The following is a 27,781-nucleotide window of genomic DNA, read 5'->3' on the forward strand; positions in this document are numbered from 1 at the left end:
AAAAGGCTGCCATGAAAAAGATAATACAACAGTGAGAAACACAAAGGACTCAAAGTTCTGGAACAATTTTAGCAGTATGTCACACCGGATATTTTTATAAAAATCAGTTTCAAATAAACAATCCAATAGACACTAAAATAAATGGCTTGTAATAATTAGATTTACAGCTTTTATGCAACACCCACAAGCAAAACTGAAGCCTTAGAACATCCATTTTGTTAAAAAATGAAAATTAACTACTGAAGTTGGTGTTATTTCCCACCAATTATAATGTACAGCAGTACTACCATTTGCCGTACTATGCAAGTGCTCACAGACCTGATTCATGCCACTATAAGTTCATTACCTGTTTGGCTCCCATCCAAACACTGGCAACAGCTCTCTGCTCCCAGAGTACACCCTACAGGTAGTGCTAGGAAGAAAGAAGGCTTTGGGACAGTCAATTCCTTCCTGTTTGGTTGAATAAAGGTGGGTTTACTGCATACATTCCCACAGTGGCTTAAGTACCTTGCATACTTGCAACTTCTCTCATCCTGTCCTTTTCCGATAAATAGTGCAACAGGAGAGACACATTGAAGGACACTGGAGGTAAGGTTACATGATATGGCTTGAGCTAATCCGAGAATTTCATGTCCACAAAAAGTAGGTTCTGCTTTCTCCTCACTGCCTCCCTGCTCCCAGCCACATGCTTATGTGGTAGTCTTCTGAGCCTGCAGTGAGCTGAGCCAAATCATTAAACTGACAGTAAACCAACGTGGCAGTCAAAACACGAAACAAGGAAAATAAAGAAAAGGTAACGTGCTTTTCTGCAATTACCAAAGAGAACTATCTCATCCTGGGGTCAGAGGAGCAACAGAATGAGCATAAGGGAAAGGCCAAGACCTTCCTTTTTTGGCCGCCATGAGCCAGCTAGACCAGCTCGGTCATAATACACAGGTTCATCCTTAATCTGTTTTGTACAAAGGTGACAGACTGGTTTCGTAAACCTTCTGTGAAAAGGAATTTTATCCTAAGCTTTCTGTTACAGAGTTGGAGCAAACCATTTGAATGAGCAAGGCGGCTAGTACCCAGATGTATTCATTATGTACACCCAAAAAATCATGAAACTTACTGCCCAGTTTTCTAGCACATCCTATTATACCCAAATCATAATCAGTTACCACACTCACTCCCATTTCCGTCACCTCCTTCCATCTCTATCTTTACCCTTCTTATGCTACTAGACTTTTTATCTTCTAAAACAGAATCCAACCATCTTTGGGTTCCCAGTCTTCCTCCTGTGTATCTTTTTCCAACCCTGTGTCCCCATGATGAAGTTCTTTGTCCAGCGTTTTTCCCTGGAGGGGCAGCTACTGGACAAGTCCAGTCACTGTACAGAGCCTTGCCAAACATGCAATAAATGGAGAGAAGGGTAATCTTGGTGAGGTGTTGACGGGGTACACCACACAGAAATGAAGTACCCAAGAGGTACGTTATAAGGTATCAGCCCCTCTGCATTCTGTCACAGATGTAATCTTTGTCTATGGCACCCATGGTAAACACAAGATAGCTTATGCCTTTTAGTCAGGAACACTGTTTTAAATGTGAAGATATATTCAGACTCATTCCAATAAGAGAACCTCAGCTGAATCCAAATCTCATATGTCTTAGATGAAAGTACAGTGTGCTGAATTGCTGGGTAAGTAGGGGGAAGACATTTAATGCTTCCTGTGTTTTGTGGGACATCATCCATTTGTCCTCATTTAATAACAAAAAAGAGAACCAAAGACACACTTTGCCTCCATCTGGAGGTAGGCTGTCTTGGTCATGTTCACAACTAGCATTAAGCATATGGAAAATTTCCTTCACAAAACCTTAGATACCTACCAAATCTGGATATTTTATGAGCTAAGACACAACTGAACAGCATTTAAATTGTGAATGGTCATACTACTCCTCAGCATTTCCTGAAAGCCCTCCTTAAATGCTACTGGAATTGCCTTTTGCTTTAAAAATGCCAAACTACTCTCTAGCTGTACCTGAGGGGGTTTCCTCAGGATATCTTTCTCCTATCATATATCAGGCTTCTATTATTCATCCATTACCACTGTTCTGACACACTAGTTTTTCTCTGTACTGCCTCTAGCCAGTGAAAACCATGAAAAGACTTGTCTGAATTCTGTGTTTCCCAAAGTGTTCTGCATTTGAGTTCTTCAGTCATCATTATTTAGTTGTAACTTCCCTAAGGCCAAGTTCCATTATTATTATTTTATTTTACAGGTGTTGATAGTAATATCCAATGATGTCACACAAGTAACACTTCTTCTTTCTCTCTCTAGGATGCTGGTGTTCATAGTAAAGCATGGTATGCTGCTGCCTGTGATCGAAAAACAGCAGAAGATGCATTGTACCGATCAAATAAGGTATATCTGACTTTTCAAGAATGTCTGTTTTAAGAAAAATTTCAAATTAAAAAAAAAAAGGAAAGACAACTAGATATATTTTAAGAATGTGAGTTGTATGCTGAACAGGTCAGAATATTATCCCATACAAATGCTGTCAAACAAGAAATTACTGTGGTGAAACTCTTAACTGCTGTTTTCCATCTCAAGACAATCAAAGTTGTATCAGTGTAACTCAGAGCAAAGATCAGTGCACGCGAGAGAAAGTTGAGAGTTAGGAAGACCTGATAGTTCATATGCGTTCTCTAAAATGAAAGGCAGTCCCATGGCTTTTAAATTACCTCCATTCCAAGTATTAACCACTGGTGTCCAATGGTTTGTGTAAAAACAGTTACGGTTTGGAAAGGCTGATGCTGCTACACATTTTGAAATAGCAACAGTGGGCATTTAGATATTTGGAGAATTTTAACTATTTTGTCTGTCTACATGAAACTAATGTCACAAAAGGGAATAGTCACAGGCAGCGCTGCATCCTCAGCATGAGGTACATTTCCCTTCTTGAGAGCTCTCTTCTGTATCACTCCACAAAGCAGAAGAGACGGGCAGAGCCCTGGGGTTATCACCAGTATAGGCTACTGTTAGCTAGAGAGCACTGGGCTACATTGTCAGTGACACTAGGCGCTGATCTTGATCAAGGCACTTTTTACAGGTCTGCAGAAACTATTTCTACCTCACTGCTTTCTTGCCTAACGACTGCCACTGATAGTAATTTAATTTACTAATCATCTGTGGACCCCAACAGACTGCTGATACTGCATGTTTATTTTTGAGAGAAAACAGACAGAAGCAGCAGAAAAAGTGGCTCTTAAACGACATGTTTGTAAGCTAATCTTGGACAACAGGAATACATGCTACTTCCTATCTCCTTCTATGAAGTTTCCCTAATGGGAGAAAAGAGTTTAATGCTAATACAAAAATGAAACTAAAAACAGACTAAGCTGTTGGAAGAAATAAATTAAATATTCTCATTTATTTTCTCTTCTTTCTTTAGGATGGATCTTTCCTAATAAGAAAGAGTTCTGGACAGGATTCAAGGCAACCATACACACTGGTTGTGTTTTATAACAGAAGAGTATACAACATCCCTGTACGATTTATTGAATCAACAAGACAATATGCACTGGGCAGAGAAAAAAATGGTGAAGAGGTGAGAGGGTGGTTTTTCCATATTTACTTTTTTTCAGTTATATAGCTTTATAAGCAAAGATTAAGGTATGTTACACTATGACCAAAAGGATTCTTTATGCATCAGGATAAAACTATGCCCTATAACTGATTTATCAAGCTAATTAAACTAGTGTAACATCAGCTACTGCACATTGTAACTAATTAAAACCACAGATCTCATTTAAAACATGCTCATATAACCATTTTGTGCAGTTATGAGGATCCGAACTGCAGTTCTGATATAAATTCTCCAGCCATTTCTAGTCCTCTATTCACCTTTTACCTAAGCTTCAATTAAGTTTCTTGGAAAAGTATAAAGGAAGAACAGCTATATGCCAATAATTTTTCAAAAAAACAAGTCAAAAAAAAGGTCATCACTGCTCCTTCTCTCAAACTCTATCAAAAAAAGAGAGTAAGTGCACTTTATGTGAAAACAGGATTAAAAAAAATGTTAAACTCTAGTTCCAGAGCGTAAAAATCACTCCTTGGCTATTATACCACACAGATAATGACTCTGACAGCTGCACAAAGATCTGGAACACAAATACTAATAAAAATTGGGTTTTATCACTTCACAGAGTAGACTCTTCAGGGAAGTGAAAGGCTTCCCTGACCCTAATTATCTGCCTCCCAGGCAACATTTTGAGGCTACAGAACAAATAATATCCCGGACCTCATCTGGCCTTCAACAAAGGGTCAAAAATGACCTCAGGGAAAAAGTGAAAGATGCAGTCCCATATATGTATTTGGATGAAAACTGAAAGGAAGAGCAATAGACCTTGGAGATTCAGGGTATTAATTCACATTGACAAATGGATTAAAATTGCATAGCTGAAACAATTATCATTGCTAGCTGTTTGTACCATCTCACTCTCAGCGATTACTAGCCTTCTATCAGGTAGCAGAACCACAAATCATGCAGATCCCAAACTGCCACAGTTGGCAGCTTGGTATATTAAGCTAAGCTGAAAGCGGTGTCAGTTTAATATGCCAAGTTATAAATTGTACAGTTCAGTTAGTGCAGGCAGCAACCACAAAGGGAACGGAGCATGAGATGAGACAACTAGTGGCAGTAATCTCTTTCACTGTTCAAATTTAATGTGTGATTAGAATCAAGACGAAGTACAGGACTAGTGCTCTTACTAAAAGGCAGAGCATCTCACTTGATAATGAGAGTCTCAATTCCACCATCTTCAGTGAAGAGAGAATCAAAGAGAAAAAGATAATACAGTAATTATTGTCAATGCTAGAGCATTAAAGGGAACAAACACTACTAATTAATTTTCGTTTTCTCTATCCAGCGCTTTGACAGTGTTGCTGAAATAGTAGAGAATCATCAGCGCACATCCCTCGTTCTAATTGACAGCCAAAACAACACAAAAGACTCAACAAAACTGAAACATATTGTAAGAGTTTCATAATCAAACTGAACTGCTAAGATCGAGATTTTCTTAATCACCTCCTGCAACATCCTAAAATTTGTGGAACAAGTATTAAAGAAGATCATCCAAAACTATGGAGAATATTCTTTAAGAACATCCACTGAATAGTAAGAGATGCAGTTCATAAACTTCAACCAGTATCATTTTATCAGAAAATTCATATTTAACAGAAGAAGCCAATGCAGATATAGTCTTATCTGTGCATCTATGACAACATGGGTATTCAAAATCATGTCAACAACAACTGCATACTGCAGCCTGGTTCCTTGACTGCTATTTAGAGTTCCTGTAGGACATTCTCATTTTAAAAGTGAGAATACTCAAATTTAACTCAAATGGAACTGCTCATTCCACTTGTTAAACTTACCACAGACCACAGCTTTCAGAAATTTCCTTGTAAAGTGCACAGCTCCAGAAGTTAGAGCATCTAAACCTAAGGTATCACTGTGTATAAACTGAAAACAGGGACTGTATTTCTTGTGATTAGTGGCAATAAAGCTGCCTGAATTTCTGAGATTACTGAACATGCATTGTCCTTTTCGTCAGCTTTATTCTCGATGCTTCATTAATATTTGTTTGTATTTTCAGTGTGCAAATAAAAATATTATAAAGTCAGTAATGTATGGAAGTGTTGCAGGCTGACACTTGTTAGCATCTTTCCAGCAAGGAAGGGTCCAATTCACTACCTCTGATTTGTCTTTAATGTATACAGTTGTATAAGCTCATTCATAAACTGTTATTACAAAACCTATCTTTTTTCTATCTTTAGCATACACATTTGGCTTAGTAGTTCTTAAAATCTGTTGTCTTCAAATTGCTAGTACTGAAGGCCTAAGCAAACTGCTTCATTGCTAAACTAATTTAATTCTTGCAGAATCCGTTTTAATTATATCAAACATCTCTTGACCATTTCAAGCAATACTCACAATGGACAATATTCCATGAATAAGCAGCCACTTCATATTTAGCTTTCTTCCCATTCACGTGCAGTCCTTGCCTTATTCAGTCATATACTCCACAGCATTTAACCTTTGTTCTTAAGACAACTGTTTCCTGTTGGTCTTTATACGATGCTCCTCACAGAAGTATCTACGTTCTTCATATATATTTTCTCTGAAGTGAAGGTATGGTGTCACCGTCGTTCTACAACTGGGGAGAAAAAGGCATGGAAAAGTGAAACTGAGGTGTAGCTGTGGGCTTCCATTTGTGAGACTAAGTGTCAGACTTTTCAAAGTAATTAGCAATACTGATCACTTCATGTACTCAGGACACTGCAGCCACTGACCTTCAGCTCTAAGCACATTACTTTGAGGCTGACCTAAAAATACCGTAATATGCTCCAGATAAACATTCATCCCAAAACCCTTTTCCTTTTAGCAGTTCTCTGCCCTATTATATGGGTACCTTACAATTTCATCAACAAAATGAGGCATGGATTTAACAGGCAATACCTTAGAATCATAGAATTTATGACCAATACCTTCTTTCACAAAACAATCCATTCATCCTGAGATGAGAACATCTTAGGCACAAAGTGAGGCCTCATGCAAACATACATGCACAGCAGTATGTAATTACGCATTTTTGTATGCTCATGGTGTTGCACAGGAAGCAAACTGGTTACTTTGCTTCCAATATCCAGTCACAGTTTTATAACTGAGCTGGGCGGTCTGCAGTGTAGACGTATTCTGAAACAAGAGCTAAGCTGCAAAGAAGGAAGTTTTGGGTGTGGGAGGAGCAAAAGATCTGCATTTTCCAAGAACCTCAAATATACTAGTACTAAGGCTGGGCATGTCATGTTAAAACACTGGCTATGTTGATTCAACAGCCAATACTGAACCTAAGGAATGGTAACTTGATGATACTATACCTGAAACTTTGTTACAGCTGCTGCAGTGCCAGCATTTACCACTAAAGCTGTGAGGTGTCTTCAGCAGGCAACAGGTATTTTAATTTGATCTCTGACAGATAGAGCAACACCTCTCCCCCCATATTGCTTTGTTATTATTATATACATTTATCATCTGGATAACTGTTATTAACTGAAGAGCTACAAAGGAAAAAGTAAAATAAGTAATAGAACTAAAAATTTGGCTTTAAAACAGATTTTTTTTTTCTTGTTTGCCCTAAATTCTCAAACTAGCACATTTACTAAGGTACATAGGAGATAGTCTTTTCTGCCTACCTGATACGGAAATGAGAGTACAATGAGTACTGCAAATTATTCCTGTCAATGTTGTTCTGTGAAAGGAGTAAGAACTTGCATTCTCAAAAATTCAAGTGTTCAGACATGCAAGTTACAAAACTACATTCTTCCTTCAGTCTAAATCACCAGCAGCAGGCAGATTCTTAGGAAATGTTTTTTTTTTTTTTAAAAAAAAAAAAAAAAAAAGTCTCACATGACAACAGCCCTGGAACAAATGTTAAACACACGTTTTTTGTTAAAATGTTGGAATTATTGAAGTAGAAAAAAATGAGTTACTGATGTTATAAAGAATACACAATGGGCTAGATTTTAGGCCTCCTTTAAGGCCACTTTACAGTCAGAAACACACAAACACTGTACAAATAAGGAGTAGGCCACATCTGTGTTCACACTTTTCTCATAGAAAGTTTTTCTTGCTGACTCTGCTCTTGCATCTACTTCTGTATGTCCCCAAACACAACAGCCAAGTTAAAATTCTATTTTGCTGTCTGCACATTACAAGCTATCTTAAAATGTTACATTTGCAAATAAGTCAAGCATTCAAAAGAAACCTGTGCAACCTCGATTTGTCACATCAGCAGTATCTACTAAAACACAGGCATTAAATATATGATCATTTACTATTTTTCCATATAGATTTATATATTTCATTTAGCTCAGAAGTGATACTTTGCGGATAAATCATAGTTGTGTAATGACAGACTGTTGTTTATAGGGTACCTTGCCCACTTACTGAAGAAGCTGAGAAAGGTGTAAAGAAACATTGCAGGAGTCTACTTGTAGAAAAGTAGCTTCATATAGTTGAACATCTCCTTCAAGAACTGTGTATCATCCCTGCACCATTTACACATCCACTGTGATGCTGGTCAGTTTGTTTAAGCCTAACTTTCTACTGATGATCTGTAACTGTGATCTTTAATACCTAATTTAATGGAATTCTGACCTGCAATTCCTTGGAATCTGATCTTCAGCACTACCAAACTCCTCAGACTTCAAATGAAGCATTATACAAAAAAAAATAAAAAATAGAATTCTATATTCAGAACAATACTTGAGGAATGTGCATTAAAGAATACAGGAACACAGTTAAGAGTGGGGAAACAAAATATTAAATCACTGCTCGTTAGCGAGCAACAGGTTTCTGTACTGAATGAGAGAGACATCCATGGATAAAGTGACACACGACAATGAAGTAAGATCATATAAAGCAACCTTATTTCAGGATTTCTTCAATTTACAGTGTTCTTCTTCATGGTATTGCATAAGGCTCCCAAATTCATAGGAACACAGACTGGTGGGAGAAAAAAAAAAGATGAAACGATAGTACATAAATGCCCTCACGATTCATCAATACAGAGAAAACCCCCTTAACTCCACAGCGAGACTTCTACCTCTGTGTTAAGTAACTGGTAACAAAAATCTGTCATCCTTAGTAAACCAACACCAAGCTGCTAAGTTTTAGCAACAAAATTCACAGATATTTCTGCCAGAAAAGGCAACTACAATGTCCAAGAATCAGGCATTCAATTTCTGAATTTATAGGAGAGAAAGCCAAGGTAGCCGATAGATCCTTTCAACCCAAAAAGGTTAATGCTTCTTCATAACGCTTTTCCTAACAAAATTCCTCATCACTGCACAAGTCGTCTTTGACGTTCCCGTCAGAACTTATGTCAGAGATCACGTACACTTTGTAGCTCACAAAATGACCCAGTTTTGATATATAAAGCACTCCAACTGCATATTAATTCACCCCAAACTATGCTGTCTTCACTGGCTCAGGTACTTAAACTGATTCCTATATGTAGCTCTCTAGCTACAGAGCTAGTATGCATCTCCCTGCCCATGGACACATCAAGAAAAAATGCCTAAGTACTAAAGGTTTTGCTTTCAATCGTTTTCACTGTGATTTTTTTTTTTTTTTAATTAACATGATTCTAATTCTGTTCCAAGTGACATTCCTAGGCCCTAAGGGACTTCTAGTTACTTCACTGATAGCAGGTCAAGCTCCACTTTCACATTGTAGAAAAAGTCACGCAGAACTACCACTGGACTTGCATATAATTTAAAATCTCGGTGATTTAAATGCCCCAGCCTTTTCCAGGTCCAGTACTCAATTCTGACATTTTTTTTCCATCAATGCTTTTGGAAGCTGTACACGTAAGATGTAATCTTCCAGTACTTAGGCAAAACTCTACAACGACACCTATGCTGTTGCATAGCACAGCATGTGGCTGCAAACCCAGAACACTCACTGCCAACTCCACTGCCTGCAGAACATCCGTAAAGCTGGCTTTGAGAACACCTTACCTGCATTCTTCAATAAGAGAAAATTTAGAGTGCACTGGGTAAATAAGAGCACATTTCCTGGCACGCTTACTTGACTAGTGCAGACAGGTCCCAGCACTCTGCAACCTCAAGATCTCCCATTTGACCTTGCAGTGACGATATCCGTAAAAAAGTTATTCAAGCTCTTCCATGAACATGTCTCATGAGCTTCATGAAGGGTGACACCATCAGCTACAACAGAAGACGTGAACTGTACACTGCCTCACCTCTACACTAAGGGCACTCCCACTGAAGGCTCGATCTAGCTTCTGGATTCATTAAGAAACTGGAGCACAAAGACTCTACCATCACTATGGATCAGATAAGGGCCTTTGTTCGCATACCCTCCTATTCACATTAAGCAACGTGAAGGCCATTCTCCTTTGCTGATTACCCTTAAAGTAACAAACAGGAGGCAAGCAGGTTCCTGGGAATATTACCCTACTGACCATTAAAATGAAGGAGCAATAACTGAAGCCTAGGTTTTGCCCTAAAAAGCAGTTAATCCGAGTATGCAACAGTAAAATATACTATGTAGTCATTATGAGGATACATTACTTCCACCTCGAAGAAAACTATTATCCAGCTTTCGGCCTGAAATGTTGCTTTACACTTAATTATATGCTGCCCCTCCTATAGCGTTTGTGTCAGACATAGTATAAAACAAAACAAGTATTTTCTATAAATGCTCATAGTCGTATTCTGTAAACACAAGTTATATCAAATTTAATAGTGACAAGAGTCAATACAGATTAGGAATGTTCACCATTCTTAAACACCATATACATTATGAATATATATACTGTATATTTTCAACTGATTCCATTCTCAGGCTCACTGTATTAAACACAATCATAACATGTTTTATTAATTTATATGAAAAATACTTCACTAAGAAAGTAGACAAACTGCACAGAAATAGTACAAGTGTCATGTGCATAGCAATATAGCTTAAAGCATTCACATATGGCTTTGTTTAAATGAACCTATTGGGGAATTGGCCCTATTTGGACCTATGGTTACACAGTTGACATAATGTAAACTGCTTCACATCTTTTAGGCACTTGCTAACAATAGTGTTCAATCCCTGAAAAACAAAATCAAGACCTAACAAGTGAAAAAAAAAAAATCCCAGGATGACAGCTGTGTGTAGTTGGAAAAAAAAATTAAATTGGTTTTAGTAGTGCATGCACAGAACTGAAAAAATAAGAGGGGGAAGGAATAACTTCTGTGCAAAAAATTATACCAAATAACTGAAAAGTATAAAAATATTTACATGTTTAGGTTTCTTAAATATGTACAGAACAAAAGCCCTGAAGACTCATTCTATAGAATAAAAATATAGGACATGATAGTAGTAACAAAAAATAATATATATTTTATGGAATTGTATTTTTAATTAGTTACAAGTTATCTAAATCACAAAGCTCCTCGATCGATCTCAAAACCTTGATGCCAAGAGAGAATCTGTTCTTCCTTTTAAAATACAACCATTTTGCATTATCAATTACAATACTGAAATACAAAACAAAATGACCTGTATGTCATAATTCAACTAGATTCTCTTTTTAAAAGGTGTACTGCATGGTATTTAAGATTTATTTTCTTCACTAGTCATCATTAATAAATTCCAATCTCGAGTAGCCTCCATTAGATGCCTCTGTCCATGTCCTACCCAATTATCCTGATTGTCAAATATTCTACCACAAAACCAGCAGCTAAACTTAGCTTTCAAGGTGTTATCAGAGGTAGTTTTTACAATCTGATAATTGTTTTTGCTAGTCTTTTTCAGTGTCAATTTTAACACAAATCTTTCTTTTACAGGGCTAATAGGTTTTATCGTCCTGTGCCTCTTTTGAGAAAGATCATCAGTAGTTAGGTCCAAAGGATTGCAGAAAGCTGGCTCCAGAAGAGCTTCAATAGTTCTTTTTGACAATGAAACCTTAAGAACATGTCCTTTAAATTTAGCAATAGTTTTCATTACATTTACAACTTCTGGAACATCAGCATCAGGATGGTTAAGCACAACAACTGGTTGATTTCTCCGAGGGCATTTCACAAGTTGCTTAGAATTAAAAGGAAGTAGTTTCAAAGTCCTCACAGTTTCTTTTGATGCTCTTGGTTTGTAAGGGCCACCTGATTCACCAACAACTCCAGTTTGATTCTTTTCCTTACACTTTCTGTGCAATGTTACTTTCTTTCTGGGAGGTTCTGAGTAATTATCCTTCCTTTTTCGTTTGAAATTCTTGTTTCTTTGCAAAACCATAGCTTCTGAACTTTTAGGCCCAGTTTGTTTTAAACGAGGTTTTACTTTTGTGATTCTGTTTCTGGTGCTCCACGTGGACTTCTGACTACCAAAGCTATTCCTACTGTTAACTGTTATTACTTGCGTACTCTCGGCAGAACTTTTTTGCAACCGTGTCCCTGCAGGTTTGGCAGAATGCACAGGTTCTACAGGATGAATACAACATGCTGGATTAGAGTTTGCCACAGAAGCATTTGCTGGCAATAACCTACCTGGTAAGATTAAGGCATCACTAGAAGTAAGATTAGCTTGTTTCTGTGCTAGTGCAGGAGTAAGGGACTGCACGTTATCCAACTGTAGTGAGGGCACTGAGCTGCTTACTGACCGATTTGCATCAGCCAGTGTCTCTGAAGTAGAAGTCTTAATTTTCACCAAAAGCTTTTGTTGCATGGCTCCAGCTTTCTTTGGTTGACAATTTTGATAATAAGTATTATCATGAAAAACACTATGTTTACGTACTAGAGGCCTGTTTGGTGTCATACATTTCAGAAAAACTGCCTGCTTTCCATCAGGCAAAAGCGCATAAACATGTTGCTTCTGATGAATTTCCTGTTCTTTTACTGACTCCAAGGAACCAAAGACAGCATCCTGATGCTCTGTTAACACTTTCACAGAAGAAATTCCTTTCATAGATGACTTAGATGAGTTTGTAATTACAAGAGGTCCTTTGAATGGCATGCTACTTGATGAGTCATTTGCTGTACTACATGCTCTCCTACTACTGGAACTTCTTATGCTTCTAAAACTGTCATTTTTCACATCTGTTCTTGAAGCTGGTATGGTTATTTTACCATATTCTCTGGATGCAACTCTTCCTAAAACCTGAGAACTATCACTAGGGACATTTGCAACTGTTCCAATTGCCCCACTAAAAGTCAAAAACATTCCAGGTCCTTTATTTAAAACAAAAGATGCAGGTACACCTTTAGTCAAATGACCATCTGAGCAGCTGGTGGATGGAAGAGATTTTCCTGAAACAACCTGTAGTCCGGGCTGGTTAGCGAGGTGCAAAGGTACAAAAAATCCTGATGGTGGTGACTGAACTAGAAGGGTTTTCTTCTGTTCTTGATGTACTGGTGAAAAGCTACTAGGATTTTGGGTTGTAGACCACGTTTTATCTTTCACTAACTGCTGCGTTACGATTGCATCTGTATGGGTTTTAAGCAACGTACCAACACCTGCAGCTCTGGATAATTTATCCACTCCCTGTGAATCAAATGATGCTCTGGGTATCTTTTTTTCTTTCCCACAATGTGTACCTTCCTTTGTGCTACATCTTGAGTTCAACTCCCGCTTATAAAAATGAAAGCCTACATTAGCAGGAGGCCTCTGAAACTCACATGCAGTTGCCGAGTTCTTTAAATGCATAAAGGTTTTATTTCCTGTCTCATGACTGGGAAGCAACTTCTCAGAACAAAGTTTTACACAGTTATTTGACTTGCTATGGGATTCTTGCTGAGTAGTTGATTTGACTTTTAACACATCTTGCAATAACTGGTTTATTTCAGGTGACAAATAATTAGCTGCCTGTTCACTCTGTAATGAGAAAACTGATGTGATTTTAGGCATTAAGGCTGAGTTAACACAATCAGAGGCATTTTCTTGAAACTTCTCTGCTACATTCTCAAAGCCTTGATTTATGTTAGTGTCCAAATACCGCTGGCCATTGCTACACTGGTCTTCCATAAAACACTCTCTGTCAATAACACATTTAGGTTGGCTTTTAGAAGATATACAGTTATTCTTAGTGTTTATGTGTCCATAAGTTTTATTAATATTTGACTGAGATGATATAATTTTTTCTGGTTTTATGCCTTTCAGTGACTCTGAATATGAAGATGCAGATTCACCTCTCCTACTGTTTTGAAAAGAAAGTGTTTTGCTGGACATAAATTCTTTATTTTTGTCATCTGCTGACATCCAAATGCTACACTGGTTATCTGAAGTGTCCATTTTAGAATAATTATGAAAAGAAAGCAACCCTTCATTAGAAGAATCAACTGAAGGTGAATAATACACACTATTAGCTCCATTACTATTGTTCAGGCCACCATTTTGCTTTTTCAGTTCAGGGAAGAACGGTGTTTTCACAGGGTCATAATGAAGCGTATTTGTAATAGCAGGTGGTAATACCTGAGGGTGACTTGGAGGACTATAGTTTCCCCATGAGATATTACTTCGAGTTCCAACTTTTGTCACCTCATCACATGCAGGAATAGTTGAGCTCAATTTCATTTGCAAATGATTTGAACTTTTTCCCACAGCTACATTAGAAGGTGCTACAGTTTGGGAAACACTTCTACCATACAATAAAGAGTTATTTTGTTTTTCCACTTTTGTTTTTCCTAGATGAGAAGCAGAAAAAGAAAATGGAGTAGAGTTTAATGGGTGAACAGAACTGTTCTTCAAGGTTGTCTGATCAGTCACATGTGATAGAGCACCTGAAGACAAGCTACAAGGATCAGCAGTCTGTAGCAAAGATGTAGAGCCATCTTTAATCAGATCAGCTTTCTGACCCAACAAATGCGAGTTTTGCTTACTTGTAGGTAATAGTTTTATAACAATATGTTGCTTTCCATCTACCATTTTAAATCCCATAAATTTAGCACTGTAATTTGCTGGAACAGATATTTTATTGTTTTTGACCATCAATACTGTGGGCCCATGGACAGCATTCCTCAGTAATCCCAGGCCATTGCTTGTTCCATCATCTGCTTTATTATAATGTGCAGTAGTAGCAGACAGCATTCCACCTGCAAAATTATGCTTTTCAGTATACATAATTTCATCTTTTTCTTCATTTACCTCCACATCTCTTACAAACTGGTTCAGCTCCTCAGGCTTCAGGTGGATTTTATTCATAGTTCTTAATATTTGTGAATCTGTTTCTTCAGTATTGTCACTTCCACTGCTTATTTTTTTCCGTCTCCAGAGTGCTTTCTTTGATGTTCCTGTTTTATATCTTCTTAACACAAGCTTTAATCCTGTTGATGTCTTCACTATTCTTTTCTCGCATTTATCCTTTTCCAGTTTTTCTTTTGCATACAGGTGGTCTCTATGCAAAGCTATAATGTGTTTTAAAAGATAATCTTTCCGTGGCGTGCTGTAACTGCAGTACTGACAACCAAAAGGAAACGTACCAGTATGGACAAGAAGATGTTTCTGGAACTCTTCTTTTGTAAAGCTTATGTGATGGCATTTTCCACATTTATATGGAATCTCATTATGTCTGTGAATGTGCTGAACAAATGTGCCCACATCCTGGGTAGAAAACCCGCATTTTTCACATTGAAAGTGACCGTTTACACAATGCTTTGCTGTGAAATGTTTTGTCAAATCCAACAAAGTGTACATATGCTCATCATTACAGAGCTCACATTTTACTAAAGTGCTGCGATGGGTGCGTCTATGCTGTTTAAATGACTGAAAGTCATTAGCTGAGAAGTTACACATTTCGCAAGGATACAAAGGCAACTCGCCATAGTGTAACAGCTGAAAATGTTTCTGTAGATCATTCGGGCTGTATCGAATATTATCCTTGCACTTTGTACAAGTGAAATTAAGTATCTTTGCTGTTGTTTTCAACCCTTCCTCAAATTGCACTTCTGGTTTGTTTTGCAAATGGCTTCCCTCTGAACAATTGGGATTGCTTCCATTTATTTTCTCTAGATTTAAAGACTTCCTTGCAGTTTGCTGTTTACACTGAAATAGTTTTCTAAATCTATCAACTTCATGTTTCATTAGTACTTCATTTGGAATGTTCACCTTGGGTAAATCAATTTTCACAGTTTTCAGTTCGTAAGAAAGATTGACATCTACAATTGCTGGTTGAGGCATCATACTTAAAGTATCATTCACCAGTGCTTCTCCCAAAGTAGCATCCATAGAAAGTTTCTTTGCAGCATTGTGGTTTAACAAATTAATTTGCTTTTTATCATAAAATATCTGTTCCTTTTCAGACGGCATGATTTTAAGTATTCCTTCTCTTTTTTTAGTGAATTATTGAGATTAATCTTAGTTCCTGCAGCAAATTATTGTGCTGAATTATTCTCAAGGTTCTAGAACTTCCCCATTTTATTCTCCTGAAATTAGAAAACAAACATAGCAAATATTATTTTTAAAGCTAATGCAATTAGAACACTCACTACAATTAATTAATGAACACAACAATCTTTGAAGTCATTGCTATAATACCATTTGAGAGGAAAAAGCATGAGGCAAAAAAAAGAGGCATGGTATTATAACTTTATTTTTAAAAACAAAATATTTAATAAGTTGGGGAAAATAAGCTTTAAGGGACATCTACTGAAAAAAAAGAGGAAAACATTTTGATACTATATGCCATCAACTTTTGTCCCACTATGACATCTTGTAAGCATCAGAACTTTTGAGATTGTCTCTTTTAAACGAATTTAGAACTTACTTAGGATCTGATAAAACCAGGTTTTCGTGCAAATATAAACTCAATACCTCCTCTGTGACATAGATCATTAATTGTGCCTATCTGAAGTTGTAAAAACAAGTCAAACTCAACAGAAGGGTTTTTTTATTATTAAAAATAATAATAAAGACTATTACTCCCCCCAGTAGCTAACCATTGTTCTTAAAAAGAAAAAAAATCCTGAACAAAAAGATTTTCTTCACTAATGGAAAAATGACCTTTATACAGACACATACACACACACAAGGCCAAACCAATTTATTCACAATGAATGTTTCACGAGGCCACTTTTAGTATATAATGAAAGTGTACTAGTAGAAGGTAGAAAAAAGCAGTCAATAGATAGAAGTTTAATTTTGTTTCTCACCATACATTCCTGTGTATAGTGTTTTTTTTTTTTTTTCCAGAACACCAGCATGACTATCAACAGTAATTCTCTATGGATTACAAGGCTCAAACAGGTATGATCAGTATCATTCTCTTTCTACAGACTTAATGTCAGTGATTCTTCAAAGAGGCTGCACTGAAAATTTATGCTTAAGTCTACGCTCAAACAACACTCCCACATGTCAGCATAAGTCATAAGAAATGGAATAGCATAGAAAATCATTTCCATTTCAAAAAGTGAGACTGAAAGGAAACAAAAAATCATACTCCATTCATTCTTTCCTAGTATAAAATATTTTTTTGCTAAATATTTTTTCCATAATGGAAAAGCTACAGCATCACTTTCTTCGGTAACAGAAGTTAGTAAAGCATTGGCTGAAATCTGATCAGCAGTGCTCTCTCCATTATTCTGTTGCCCATCCTGAAGCAATGCAGACTTGGAAGTCATTAGACCATACTACTTAATCACATTTAAACTGAAAGAATAATCACATCCTCTCCTCATAGCGTTGAAGCACAAGAGCTAAAAGCCATTATAAGCACCACCACTAAGGTCTTCCAAATACTTTCCCATAACTCTGTGAGACAGAGGTATCTAGTATTAAACATATAAATACTCAACAGAAAAAAAATTGCAACTGAAATATTTTCAAAGCCATGTTTACGTATCTCAGTAGCAAGAAAAGCAAAACACATTTTTAGTGTATGTTTTATTATATTCCTTAGAAAAAGAGATTAGCAATTCTACACAGTTCTTGAAAATAATAAACATCTCTTTTATACAGACTTCATAATAATTACAATTCAATTAATTGTGTTTTTCAATTATGAGACGTCAAACGTTTCAACTACACATTAGATATTCAAAACAAACAACTAAAAGAAACCACACCACAATGAGAATCTCTCAAAATTACAACTAAACTTTTTTTTTTTAATTAAACGAGAATACATTTCCCGCCTTCTCTACTGGAGATTAATATGTGTGATATTACTCTACTTTGAGCCTTAAGAACAGAACAGTTCATATGTATTCCACTCCATTTGCACCAAAAAAATACTGCATTATAATGCTCTCTCCTGTCAATGGCAAATCCCGTAAGGTTGAACAGGAGCAAGCTAACTCTAACATAAAGAATAAGTGACCAAAATATGACTCGGGAGTGTTGACTGAAGAACTTTTCCAAATACAGAGATGACACATATGAAGTTTACAGGCTGCATTATATAGTACATCATCCCAATAATAGCAGCATGTTGTTCAAATTAAAAGAGAATACTGTCAGATATCGAAACCTGAAACATTTACACAACTAACACTATAAAAAACAAAAGTGAATGCACAATGCTGCAGAGAACAAACCTCAAGCTTTTAATGTGGGGCTGATGTGGTCCTCAGCTGGGCATCCTTTTATTAATCAGATAAAAAAACAAGTGTTTTACAAAGTGTCTCAGTTGGATATATCCAAACCGTTTTCAGATCTTTAACTAATTAACCACATTAATTACAATTAAACTTTGTTATTATGGGTAACACGCTCCTATCTACAAACACCTTCAGCATAATAAATAAAACTATTAACAAATGTTATTAAAAAAATCCCAAGGATCTTTTAAGTATACTTTAGCAAAGAAGCAGTCAAACTTACTCATTAAGAATAGACTAGACTTCAATTCTTCAACAGCCTTTTTAACATTTTTCCACTCATATAGAAGAGGTAAATATGCAAAACTCTGAAAAGGCCACAGTCAGGAGGAATACTGAAAAAAAGGTCTGGAAACAAAAGGACAGATATTGTAAAAGGTATAAATAAAAGCATGACTGAAATCCTTCAATCTTATATTGTATCCTTTTTTAAAACAGTAAAGAAAAAAACTTGTAAATATGTAGTACCTTCTTTCCCACCAGAGAACACCATTGAACACAATACAAATTCTAAAATCATGCTAAAAGATAGCAATTAAACTCCTCCTAATCAGGTATTAATCTTCACTTTGCAAGTGCTTCACAGGCATTCTTAACTGTGGTAAATATGAATGCAAAATAACTTTTAAAAAGAAGACAGAAAGCAGTAATTGGTACCTCAGCCCATCAAATTTTAACCTGAACCAAACAGAAACTTGTCTTTGGAATGAGACAAATAACAAGCCACAAAAATACTTCTTGAACAACAATTGTAAAAAACTGTAATAAGTGTACCAAAGGTAGTTGTAATTTTCCAGAGATTTTTGCACAATCGAATGGGAAAAGATAGTACATTCAAAATATTTCAAACAAGTAAATAAACTGTAAAACAGAAAAAATATATAAACACGTGCTAAAGTTAACTCATGCAAACACACACACAAAAAAAAGGTAAGGGTAAGTCATTTCTAAGCCTTTCTTTTTTTCACCCCAGGGGTGCTGCCCTGTCATAGGGTGTCCCCTACGCGTTCTGCCAAAAAAAAAAAAAAAAAAAAAAAGAGAGAGAGAGAGACAGAGGAAAAAAGTTTCAGTTACGTAGTTTCATCTAGTGAGAACTCATAAATAAGACGCTCCTAACTTCGGTGCCTTTTTTAGCTTCTCCATTTAGAATAAAAAAAGGTCAAAATACATTCACAAGCAGTTGGCGTTTTCAAGTTTTCTGCAAAAGCTGCTTACGCTCACTTCAAGTTCACAGCACAAACACCGTTTCCCACCCTTGGTCCAGTGCTGTATGCGCCTGCAAATGTTAAGCGGTGGCTCCATCTCCACGAAAACATGGACACATGCAGGAAGTTACAGCAGCTCTTCAGGGACTCGCGGAGCTGCGCGGCTCCGATGCTCGGGCACCACCTCTCCGACACGCCGAAACGCTCGTTTCACGGCAGCGGCCGCCCAAGCGGCCCCCGGGCCAGCGAGGCCGACGCCGCCGCAGCGCACCTGCGGCCGCCCCGCACCTCCCGCCGGCGCCTTCGCGCAGCGCCCCGCGCACCCGCCGCCGCCCGGACAGCGCCGCGGCGACGACATGGCGGGGGGGGGGGGGGGGGGGAGCGGCGCGTCTGGGGCCGCCTCGAGGGACCCCCCGGGCTGTCCCCGGCCGCCCCGCGCCGCCCGGCGGAGGGATACGGCGGCCGCCGCGGCCATGCGACGCGGCACAGCCGGGTGCGGCCGCGGCTCGCTCGCTCGCTCGCCCGGCCGGGCCGCGCGCGGCGGAGGGCGCCGGACTACTTAACGGCGCAGCCCCGGCGCCCTCCTGCCCTGCCGCGGGATCGCACCTCCCGCCTGGGCGCCCGCGGGCAGGGCCGCGCCGGGCCCCCTCCCGCCGCGCCGGGCCCCCTCCCCGCCCGCTGCGCCCGCTGCCGCGTTACCTCGCGCGTCTTCGTAGCCCCGCGAGTCGCCGTTGGCGGCCATAACAGTTTCCATCCGGGCACTGCGGCGCTGCCGAGCCCGACGGCGGGGGGTGGGGGCGGCCGCGGCGGAGGGATACGCGCTTCACCTGGCGGCGGCGGACGGAGGCCGACGAGGCCCACGACGGGGAGCGTTTGCGGCGGGAGGGGGGGGGGGGGCGAGCCGGCGCCCCGAGGCCGGGCTGCGCGCGGGGCCGCCGCCGCCCCCTCCGCGGGTGAGGCCGCGGGGGCGGCGCGGAAACGCCGCGCGGGGCCGCCCGGCGGGAGCGCCGCGGCCTCCGCACCCTTTCCCGCCGCACCGCGCCGGGCCACGCTCGCCCTGCAGCACGGCCGTGTGCGCAGCACCAGCCTGCACGCAGCACCGGCCTGCACGCAGCACCAACAGGCTGCACAGCCGTGCTCACTACCCCACCAGGCATCTACCACCGGCACGCACAAAACGCACCACACATGGTGCATACTACCCCACCGCGCACGCAACCCCGGAACGGCAACAGCCACGCACCCAGCACCGCCAGGCACGCGGCCCCGGCACGCTGCCTGCTGCTGCGCACCCAACCTCAGCGCGCAGCTCCACCACGCCACGCGGACGCCAGCACCACGCACCCAACCCTGCCAGGCCCGCAGCACCGCCGCACTGTACGGCCACGCACACAACCCGCCCATGCACGCACCTGCCCACGCGCACAACCCCACCGCGCAGCCCGGACACAGGCACGGCCACGCCACCCCGACGCGCACGCAGCCACGAGGCTTACAGAGCCCGCCGCAGCGGCGCAGCTGCCGGCAGAGGAGATGGGCACCAACCTGCCACATTTTGCTTCTCCCACAACATGTACCAAGAGCCTGAGTTGTAAGTGTTTCGAAGGAAGCGAGAGACTTGTCCCCCTGTTCTTCACTCATTACTTTTTAATGGTTTTACACTTCCTTCTGCACAAGCATGCGTGAAACCCATTGCAGTTACCACTGGGCAGGGAGAGCTGACATGCCACCAGAAAACATCAAGAAGGAAAGGTACACAACACAGTTTTGGTACAGGGTAGACAAAAGATGGATGAGCTGCACAAAATACAGTGGATATCCATAGAAGTTCACAGCAGTGAGAGTATTTGGGACATTATAAATGAATTAGATTAGCTGGTATATATTCATATGTTCAAATCTGAAATTACTACAAAAGAAAGTTTTGCTTTGTTAGTAAGACAGTATTATTCCTTAGAAGGATAAACTACACTTGATAGTAATAGGGTGCTGTAAAGATAAGTGCTGTTTTAAAGCACGTGGAAAGATAAGATCACACAGAACATGAAGACACACATGAAATACGAAATTCAGACATAACATGGCCAAAAGGAGCAAACAGTCATGGCAGAAATAGGCAATAAAGATGACTTCTGAACGAAGAGGGCATTGAAAAGGAAAACCTTTCTAGGCTTATGAAATAGCATCCAAAATCAAAGCAAGAGTAGAAAGGTTCGTGTTCCCAAAGGAAGAAGCTCAAACCAACTTCTGAGCAATTTGACTGAGCAATCAGCTAATTTTTTCTCCAGAAATCTTGTCACATCTTTCTAATTCTAACAAAGCTTAAAAAAAAACACTGTTTACTAAGGATTGGATTTAAGAACAAGGAGGACTGTTGCTGTCACTGAGCGTGTATCCACATATAATAAGGATCCATTTTAAATGAACATATTTTTCATTCCTCATTGACACTGACATCATTGATTTCCCTTGGGTCCTTCACTGTAAGAGAGAAGCCATTGTGAATTTCTATTTTTTTGGCCCAAAAGAATATCTTGAGGAATAAAATTATATCATTGATGGTTCTGCTACGCCCAAATGAAACAGTATCTGTGCCAAAAGCAAGTAGAGAAATATATTGGCATTTTACATGCAAATTTTGAGATCATTCTTCTGGCCTCTAATTCATTATATTTTCATAAATGCTCAGAAGTGATGAGTACAAAATACACCCATAGTGTTTTGGATCTGCAAGCTTGCTACAACTAAAGAACAAAAATACACCCATATATATAGGTAGTTCTGGCTACAGCCTCAAAGTCAGAAAAGATAAAGAGAAAAGAATTATCCATAGAAATCATCAGTCTAGCTTTCAGCTACAGTATGAAGTTTCTGTTAGAATACTTCTCAATACAGGGATAAAAAATACATTTCATTGTCAACTATCTATCCCAACAGATTAAATATAGAAGAAAATATTTTATTTGCAGTATATCATTTTATAATTCAAATTTAGAAAACATATGAATGTCAAGGACACGAGAAAAAGAAAACCTGCAACATAGAGATTACTCCAACAAGGTGGGGGGGGGGGAAAGATTACTGTCTAATTTGCCATATACATTGGGAGTAATCATAAAAGACATCATCAAGACACACACTTAATAAATTTACATTGGGATTAAGATTCACATAGGAAAAAAAAGGTGACAGTTTGGTGAAAAATGACAAAAATGACCAAACCCACCAAAAAGACTGACATTATGGAAAGCTCCTCCCAAAATAACTATTAGAGCTCTTTATCATGTGAGTCAGTATCCCCCAAAACACTTCCCAAAGTAATAACTAAGGAGTAGCCTACCGCCTTCCCATTTTGCAGGAGTACTGAAAACATCTGATAAACTATGACATCCAAGGCTGCCTCAGAGATCTTTTTGAATGTATTCGCTCATGGAATGCAGCAAGTGCCATCACCTCACACTCAGATTAGAAATGAAAATGGAAGCTGTCAAGGAAATTCAAATGAGACAAAAGTCTTAGTCTCAAGTGCTTCAGAACTGAACATCAGAACAGGAGAGCAGACTTTTTTTTAAATATACTGATGCTGACAGCAGAACCTCATGTGATATCAGGCTCGCCTTGTGACTCAGTGCATGAATGCAAATTTGGATATCTTCTAAGTAGTTTTATGTTATCTTCAGAATCGGATTTCTTTAAGGTAGCATTAAGCACTGTCATATCTTAAGGATCAATGAATGCCGCGTAAAAAACAGAATATCTTAGTATTCTTTTGCCCTAAGATAGGGATCACTCATAGTATATCTGGATAGGCACGATATATAAGCATCACTGTTAAATTCACAAATTCTTAAAAAGCAAGAGTTAAATCCATGTAAAGTTCCTTCACTCTTTCATTCTTTTTTCCAAAGTTAAATTGAATTTTGTCAACTTTACAATGTGAGAAACAGATTTTCAACTGCAAGACAGTCCATGTAATGTCCTGTTTAAACATGAATTTTGCCATAGCAGTTCTCACTTTTCAGCAAGAAATTGCTCAGACATCTGTAGGGATTTTTATTTGTTTTGTTTTGTTTTTGGAGCACTGGCTATTGTCTCCAGAATGTATACAACCAAATTTGGTAGCAAATTGGCATTTTTTAAGATATTTGTAATGGAACTAGTCTAAAGCAGAATAAATGTAATCTTCTTTGAACTCTACATTATGTTGTTTACATGTAACATTACACTTTTGCTTTGTAGGTCTTTGCAAGAATTAGAAACAACCATCTTGCATTAAGATTGCTTGGCTCAGACTTTTTGTTGGTATCACAACAGTTCTTTTCTAACTCCTATGAACCAGATATTCTTAAAAGAAATAGCAGACACACCTCAGGTTTTTTTTGCTCTGAGTTTAAAGATTGTCTTCCTAGACACTTGGCCAATGAATGCTAAGCAAGATCTGTCAATTTCTAAACATAGTTTTCCTTCATCTCAGAATGGTTAGTCCATGGTTCCTTCTACCAGGTTCAGGCTCTGCTACGTGTGATATTGCACACCCAGTTGTAGCCATGTAGAGACATACTCTTGTGGTACTTATCATCAACATATTCAGAACTTGCCACCTTTTGGAAAAACAAATAGTCCTTACTGTGAAGTAATATAGAAGAATATTGTTTATAATCTCATTAGAGACAAGCCAGGAAAGAAATAATAGTGAAATAAATTTTGTAAAATATATATTTAATAAACATATTGAATGAGGAAATAGGCAAATTTATGAGATTAAGTTGTATTTGCTGTTACTAAAAACAGCAAAGTGATTCAGAATTGTATCCATTATAAATAAGGAACAATTTAGCCCATGTCATAAGAAAAATATCAGAAATAAGAAGTCTCCCAGAAAACCTGTACAGCCAATAGATGAATGATGTATGAAATGAGCACTCAAAACACCAAACCACAGAAGAAAAACAGAATGAATTATTTGCATCTGTCCTTACAGATGTAAATACAGAGCTTGTGGAAGTTTCTGCATTAGAACTCTTCTTTATGGAATATGTGTAAGAGAATCTGTCTCAAATTAAGTGTTATTAGAAAAGGTTCAAGAACAAATCAGCAAAACAAACTAACAAAATTGCTAAGACCAGAACCAAGAGCTTTAAAGGAATACAGAATGAAATAACTACGTGATTGCGTGTGATGTGAACCTCTTCAGTTAAAACTGATTTGGAGCCGAAAGAATTGAAGATGGCATATGGACAGGATTAGTGGGGAGAGCCAAATAGCTAATAACTAGTAAGTCAGATATGCATACTGGACAAACTGACAGAAACTGTTAGCAAAGTGTAGGATCCATGGATTTATAAATATTTATAAATACGGGATTTTTTTTTTTTTTTTTGATTATTAAACACAGGTTTTGTGACTTGTTCCACAAGTATTTTGGCTTTCTTTGAGCTGGCCTCTATGTCTGAAGACAGGGAAGAGTTTGCTGACTAATATTATCAATTAGATTTTTAAAGAACTTTTGACAAGGTCTTTCCACAAAGGCTTCTAAAGGAGTTAGCTGTCTTGGTGAGAAGAGGCGGGTATAGATAGTAGACAGAAAACAAATTATAGGAATTTTAATTCCATTTTCTTGGAAGCTTCCAGAGAGTCCCACAAAAATCTCTGTTAAGGCCAGTGCTCTTCAGTATATTATATATAAAAATGGACAGGAAGGATGAAATACCACAGTGAAAAAGTCAGATGATGACAATAAGCTTTTCAATTCATAGTTTTCTGCAAAGAGCTGCAAAAAGGGTTCACAGTACTGAGGGACTGGGTAAGAAATTGGAAGATGAAATTCAAAACTAATGTAAAATGCATAGGGAAAAGCAACAGTAATTTTCTATAGAAAATGATTCGCTCTGAAATGGCTAATACCACCCTGAAAAAATATTTTTGAGGTGTAATAGACACAGACATGAAAACAGTGTTGGGAGCTCAGTAATAACGTAAAAGTAATAAACGTGAATAGAACGTTAAGAATCACTAGAAAAGGATAACTGTAAACATCATGTAGCCACTACATAAATCCTCGTGATGCATGTATCCTCCATACTATATGCAGTTCTGCTTTCCGTCTCTCAGGCAGGCTGTAACAGAACCAGAGGGTTACAAAGAAGGAATGCAAATGCAGGGAATCTCTTTAGCACAAGAACAAAGAAACTCAGACTTCTCAGCCTTGAGAAAGGATAACTTAAGAAGGAATATGGTAGAAGTGATACACAGGAGGTGAGCAAAGGATGACTGCTCACAGTTTCTCACAGTAAAAGAATAAAATGAAGTTATCAAGAGGAAAGTTCAAAACAAATAAAAGGAGTGCTATGTACAGTTCATAGTTAAGCCAAGGAACATATTTTCACAAGTTTTAGATATCAAAAATTCACATGAGTTTGAAAAGCCATGAGACAAATTCACAGATGAATCTTAACTACTAAAAAGAAAGACACCACCTCTGAATCAAAACGTCCCTGTCTCAGATTGCTGCACACTGGGAGAGCAAACTGGAAAAATACCACAAAGCATTTGCCCTAGTCTTCTCCAGTTCTGCTGGAATCTGCTTTTGGCCAGATGACACTTTGCTAAATAGACTCAGTCCCCCTTGTTGCTTATTTTAATTCATCCACCAGACAGACACATCTGGCTAAGAGGCCCTATTATAACTGAATATCCGACATGCACTTATTCTGATACAGCTTTCTCAAATACAATTTTTGATCACTTGCATATGAAGATTCTGCAATGAGAGAAGATTTCTTAGGAAGCTACTGTGTTTTCTAAAATTTTGGAGGGAGCATCTCTGCCTTCCCATTTTCTCAAATGAGTAAAAGATTTTTATTATATATCTACCTTTTTTTCTGAACATATGGAAGAGACATTCTTATGTTCTGATGTACATTCTTATGTGTAGAACACTTTTTAAAAAAGTTTCTTGCTGTATTTATATATTTCCCACATATAATTCTGTAACTTTATCCATAATAATCTACTCAAAGATGACATTCACCTCCATGGATAGCTCGCCTTGGTATCAGAACTAGAATTTCCACATTTCTTCATTAGGATACACTATACCCACTGAACAGTATTCTGTCCTCACTTAAGTTTCAATCTCAGGAAAACCAAAGAGATTGCAAGGTTAAGTGAAGACGACGTTTGGCTCATTGTAATTTTAGGCTCTGTGTATGCAAATATCTTCAGGAGCAGGTATAGCTGAAACGAGCTCAGGAGAGCCAACTCGAAGCAGAAATCAGGGCTGGAAAAGAAAGAGGCAAGAGCGAGGAATCCAGGCAGGATTAGGAATCAGCACTAAGTAGAAAGAGTAACTAAGAACAGGTTTAGAAAGCCGGAAAGAGGAACATAACTTTAGGTAGGGACAGGATCCAACATTCAAGACCAGGAGCTTGGATCACAATTACAACTAAAAGGTACTAAGACACCCAGAGCCCCTCTTTGCATCTCCCATACATTGAGATGGGTTACACTACCCAACTGGCTCAGAGATGAGTCCATTACCCTTTGAAAAACTATTTAAGGCCAGATGACTGAGAGAGAGATGCAGGAACTGACTGTGGGAGACATCTTGACTCTGCAGCTTTCAGCAACACTGAGCTGAGCTAGCACGGTTTGTTGCGTGACACTAGAGCACCTTCTCTAGCAGCAAGTATTAACGGAGGAGCCCAAGGGACTTTTTACCAGTAATGAAGCCATACTTAAGTGGCAAGTTGGAGTTCAATTTCCCTGATGAGACTTAAGAACTGGCAAAACATGAAAAGTGTGAAGCAAAATGAATTGTATTAATCTGTTAATGCATAGAGACACTGAGAGAACAAGGCGATCTTCAACCCATTCTCAAAATGGGGAAGATCTTACTCTTGGTGGGCAAACAAACCAGAAACCACACACCATTGCGCATACTGTCTTTCTGATGCAACATTACAAAATACATCCTGCATGCTAGTCTTGTTTTCTTTAGCAAAGAGGGCTGATTTCTCCTTCTGGAAGTTACATATATACAAACTGGACTGTTTAAAATCACCAAGTTGTTCTAAGCCATGACATAAGCCATGTCATTATATATTCTATAATACCATAAATTCGGTGTATTTTTGCAATGCATTTCTGCATTTCTATCAGTTGTGATCATATGTGAGTAGCGCCTTCTCATATGTTATCACCATCTAGGCAGATACTAACGTACTAATAGTAGGCACATGTGTACATACCTGCATACCTCAATTTAACCTATCTGCATCAATTTATCCATCTGTTGGAGTCATGGTGAACACTCATGAGGGTGCTAAAAGAACTAATTCATTCTACAGTGAACGCTGTTGTATTAGGTGAAAGTATTTCCTCGTCTTACTCCGCAAACCACAATTTTGTATCTTCCTTGATATTTATCAGGAACTT

The 27,781-nt window shown here is 38.7% G+C and overlaps 2 protein-coding genes across 6 annotated transcripts in view; one reads left to right on the forward strand and one right to left on the reverse strand.

Annotated features, from left to right (window-relative positions):
• BLNK (B cell linker) overlaps nt 1-5,574 on the forward strand; it is a 98,528-nt gene extending 92,954 nt beyond the window's left edge. For all 3 annotated transcript variants that reach the window (XM_062579647.1, XM_062579648.1, XM_062579649.1), the window contains 3 exons: nt 2,319-2,402; nt 3,433-3,588; nt 4,910-5,574. In XM_062579647.1, coding sequence (XP_062435631.1) covers nt 2,319-2,402; nt 3,433-3,588; nt 4,910-5,029 — 360 coding nt within the window. In that variant the 3' untranslated portion in view covers nt 5,030-5,574. The remainder of the gene's footprint in view (nt 1-2,318; nt 2,403-3,432; nt 3,589-4,909) is intronic.
• ZNF518A (zinc finger protein 518A) overlaps nt 1-20,098 on the reverse strand; it is a 36,892-nt gene extending 16,794 nt beyond the window's left edge. Inside the window, exons 1-5 of one of the 3 annotated variants that reach the window (XR_009958897.1) lie at nt 20,045-20,098; nt 18,364-18,488; nt 12,099-15,968; nt 8,469-8,547; nt 5,977-6,199 (exon numbers count right to left, since the gene is read on the reverse strand). Coding sequence is in view for 2 of the 3 variants with exons in the window: in XM_062579645.1 (XP_062435629.1) it covers nt 11,173-15,852 (4,680 nt within the window). In the remaining variant the exon portion in view is untranslated. Of the gene's footprint in view, nt 1-5,976; nt 6,200-8,468; nt 8,548-10,305; nt 15,969-18,363; nt 18,489-19,355; nt 19,603-20,044 lie in introns of those variants that run through there. The other 2 variants (XM_062579645.1, XM_062579646.1) reach the window with 2 other exon arrangements.
• Nucleotides 20,099-27,781: the final 7,683 nt, after the last annotated feature.

The sequence above is a fragment of the Rhea pennata genome, chromosome 7 (assembly GCF_028389875.1).
Source record: "Rhea pennata isolate bPtePen1 chromosome 7, bPtePen1.pri, whole genome shotgun sequence".
NCBI classification, from domain to species: domain Eukaryota; kingdom Metazoa; phylum Chordata; class Aves; order Rheiformes; family Rheidae; genus Rhea; species Rhea pennata.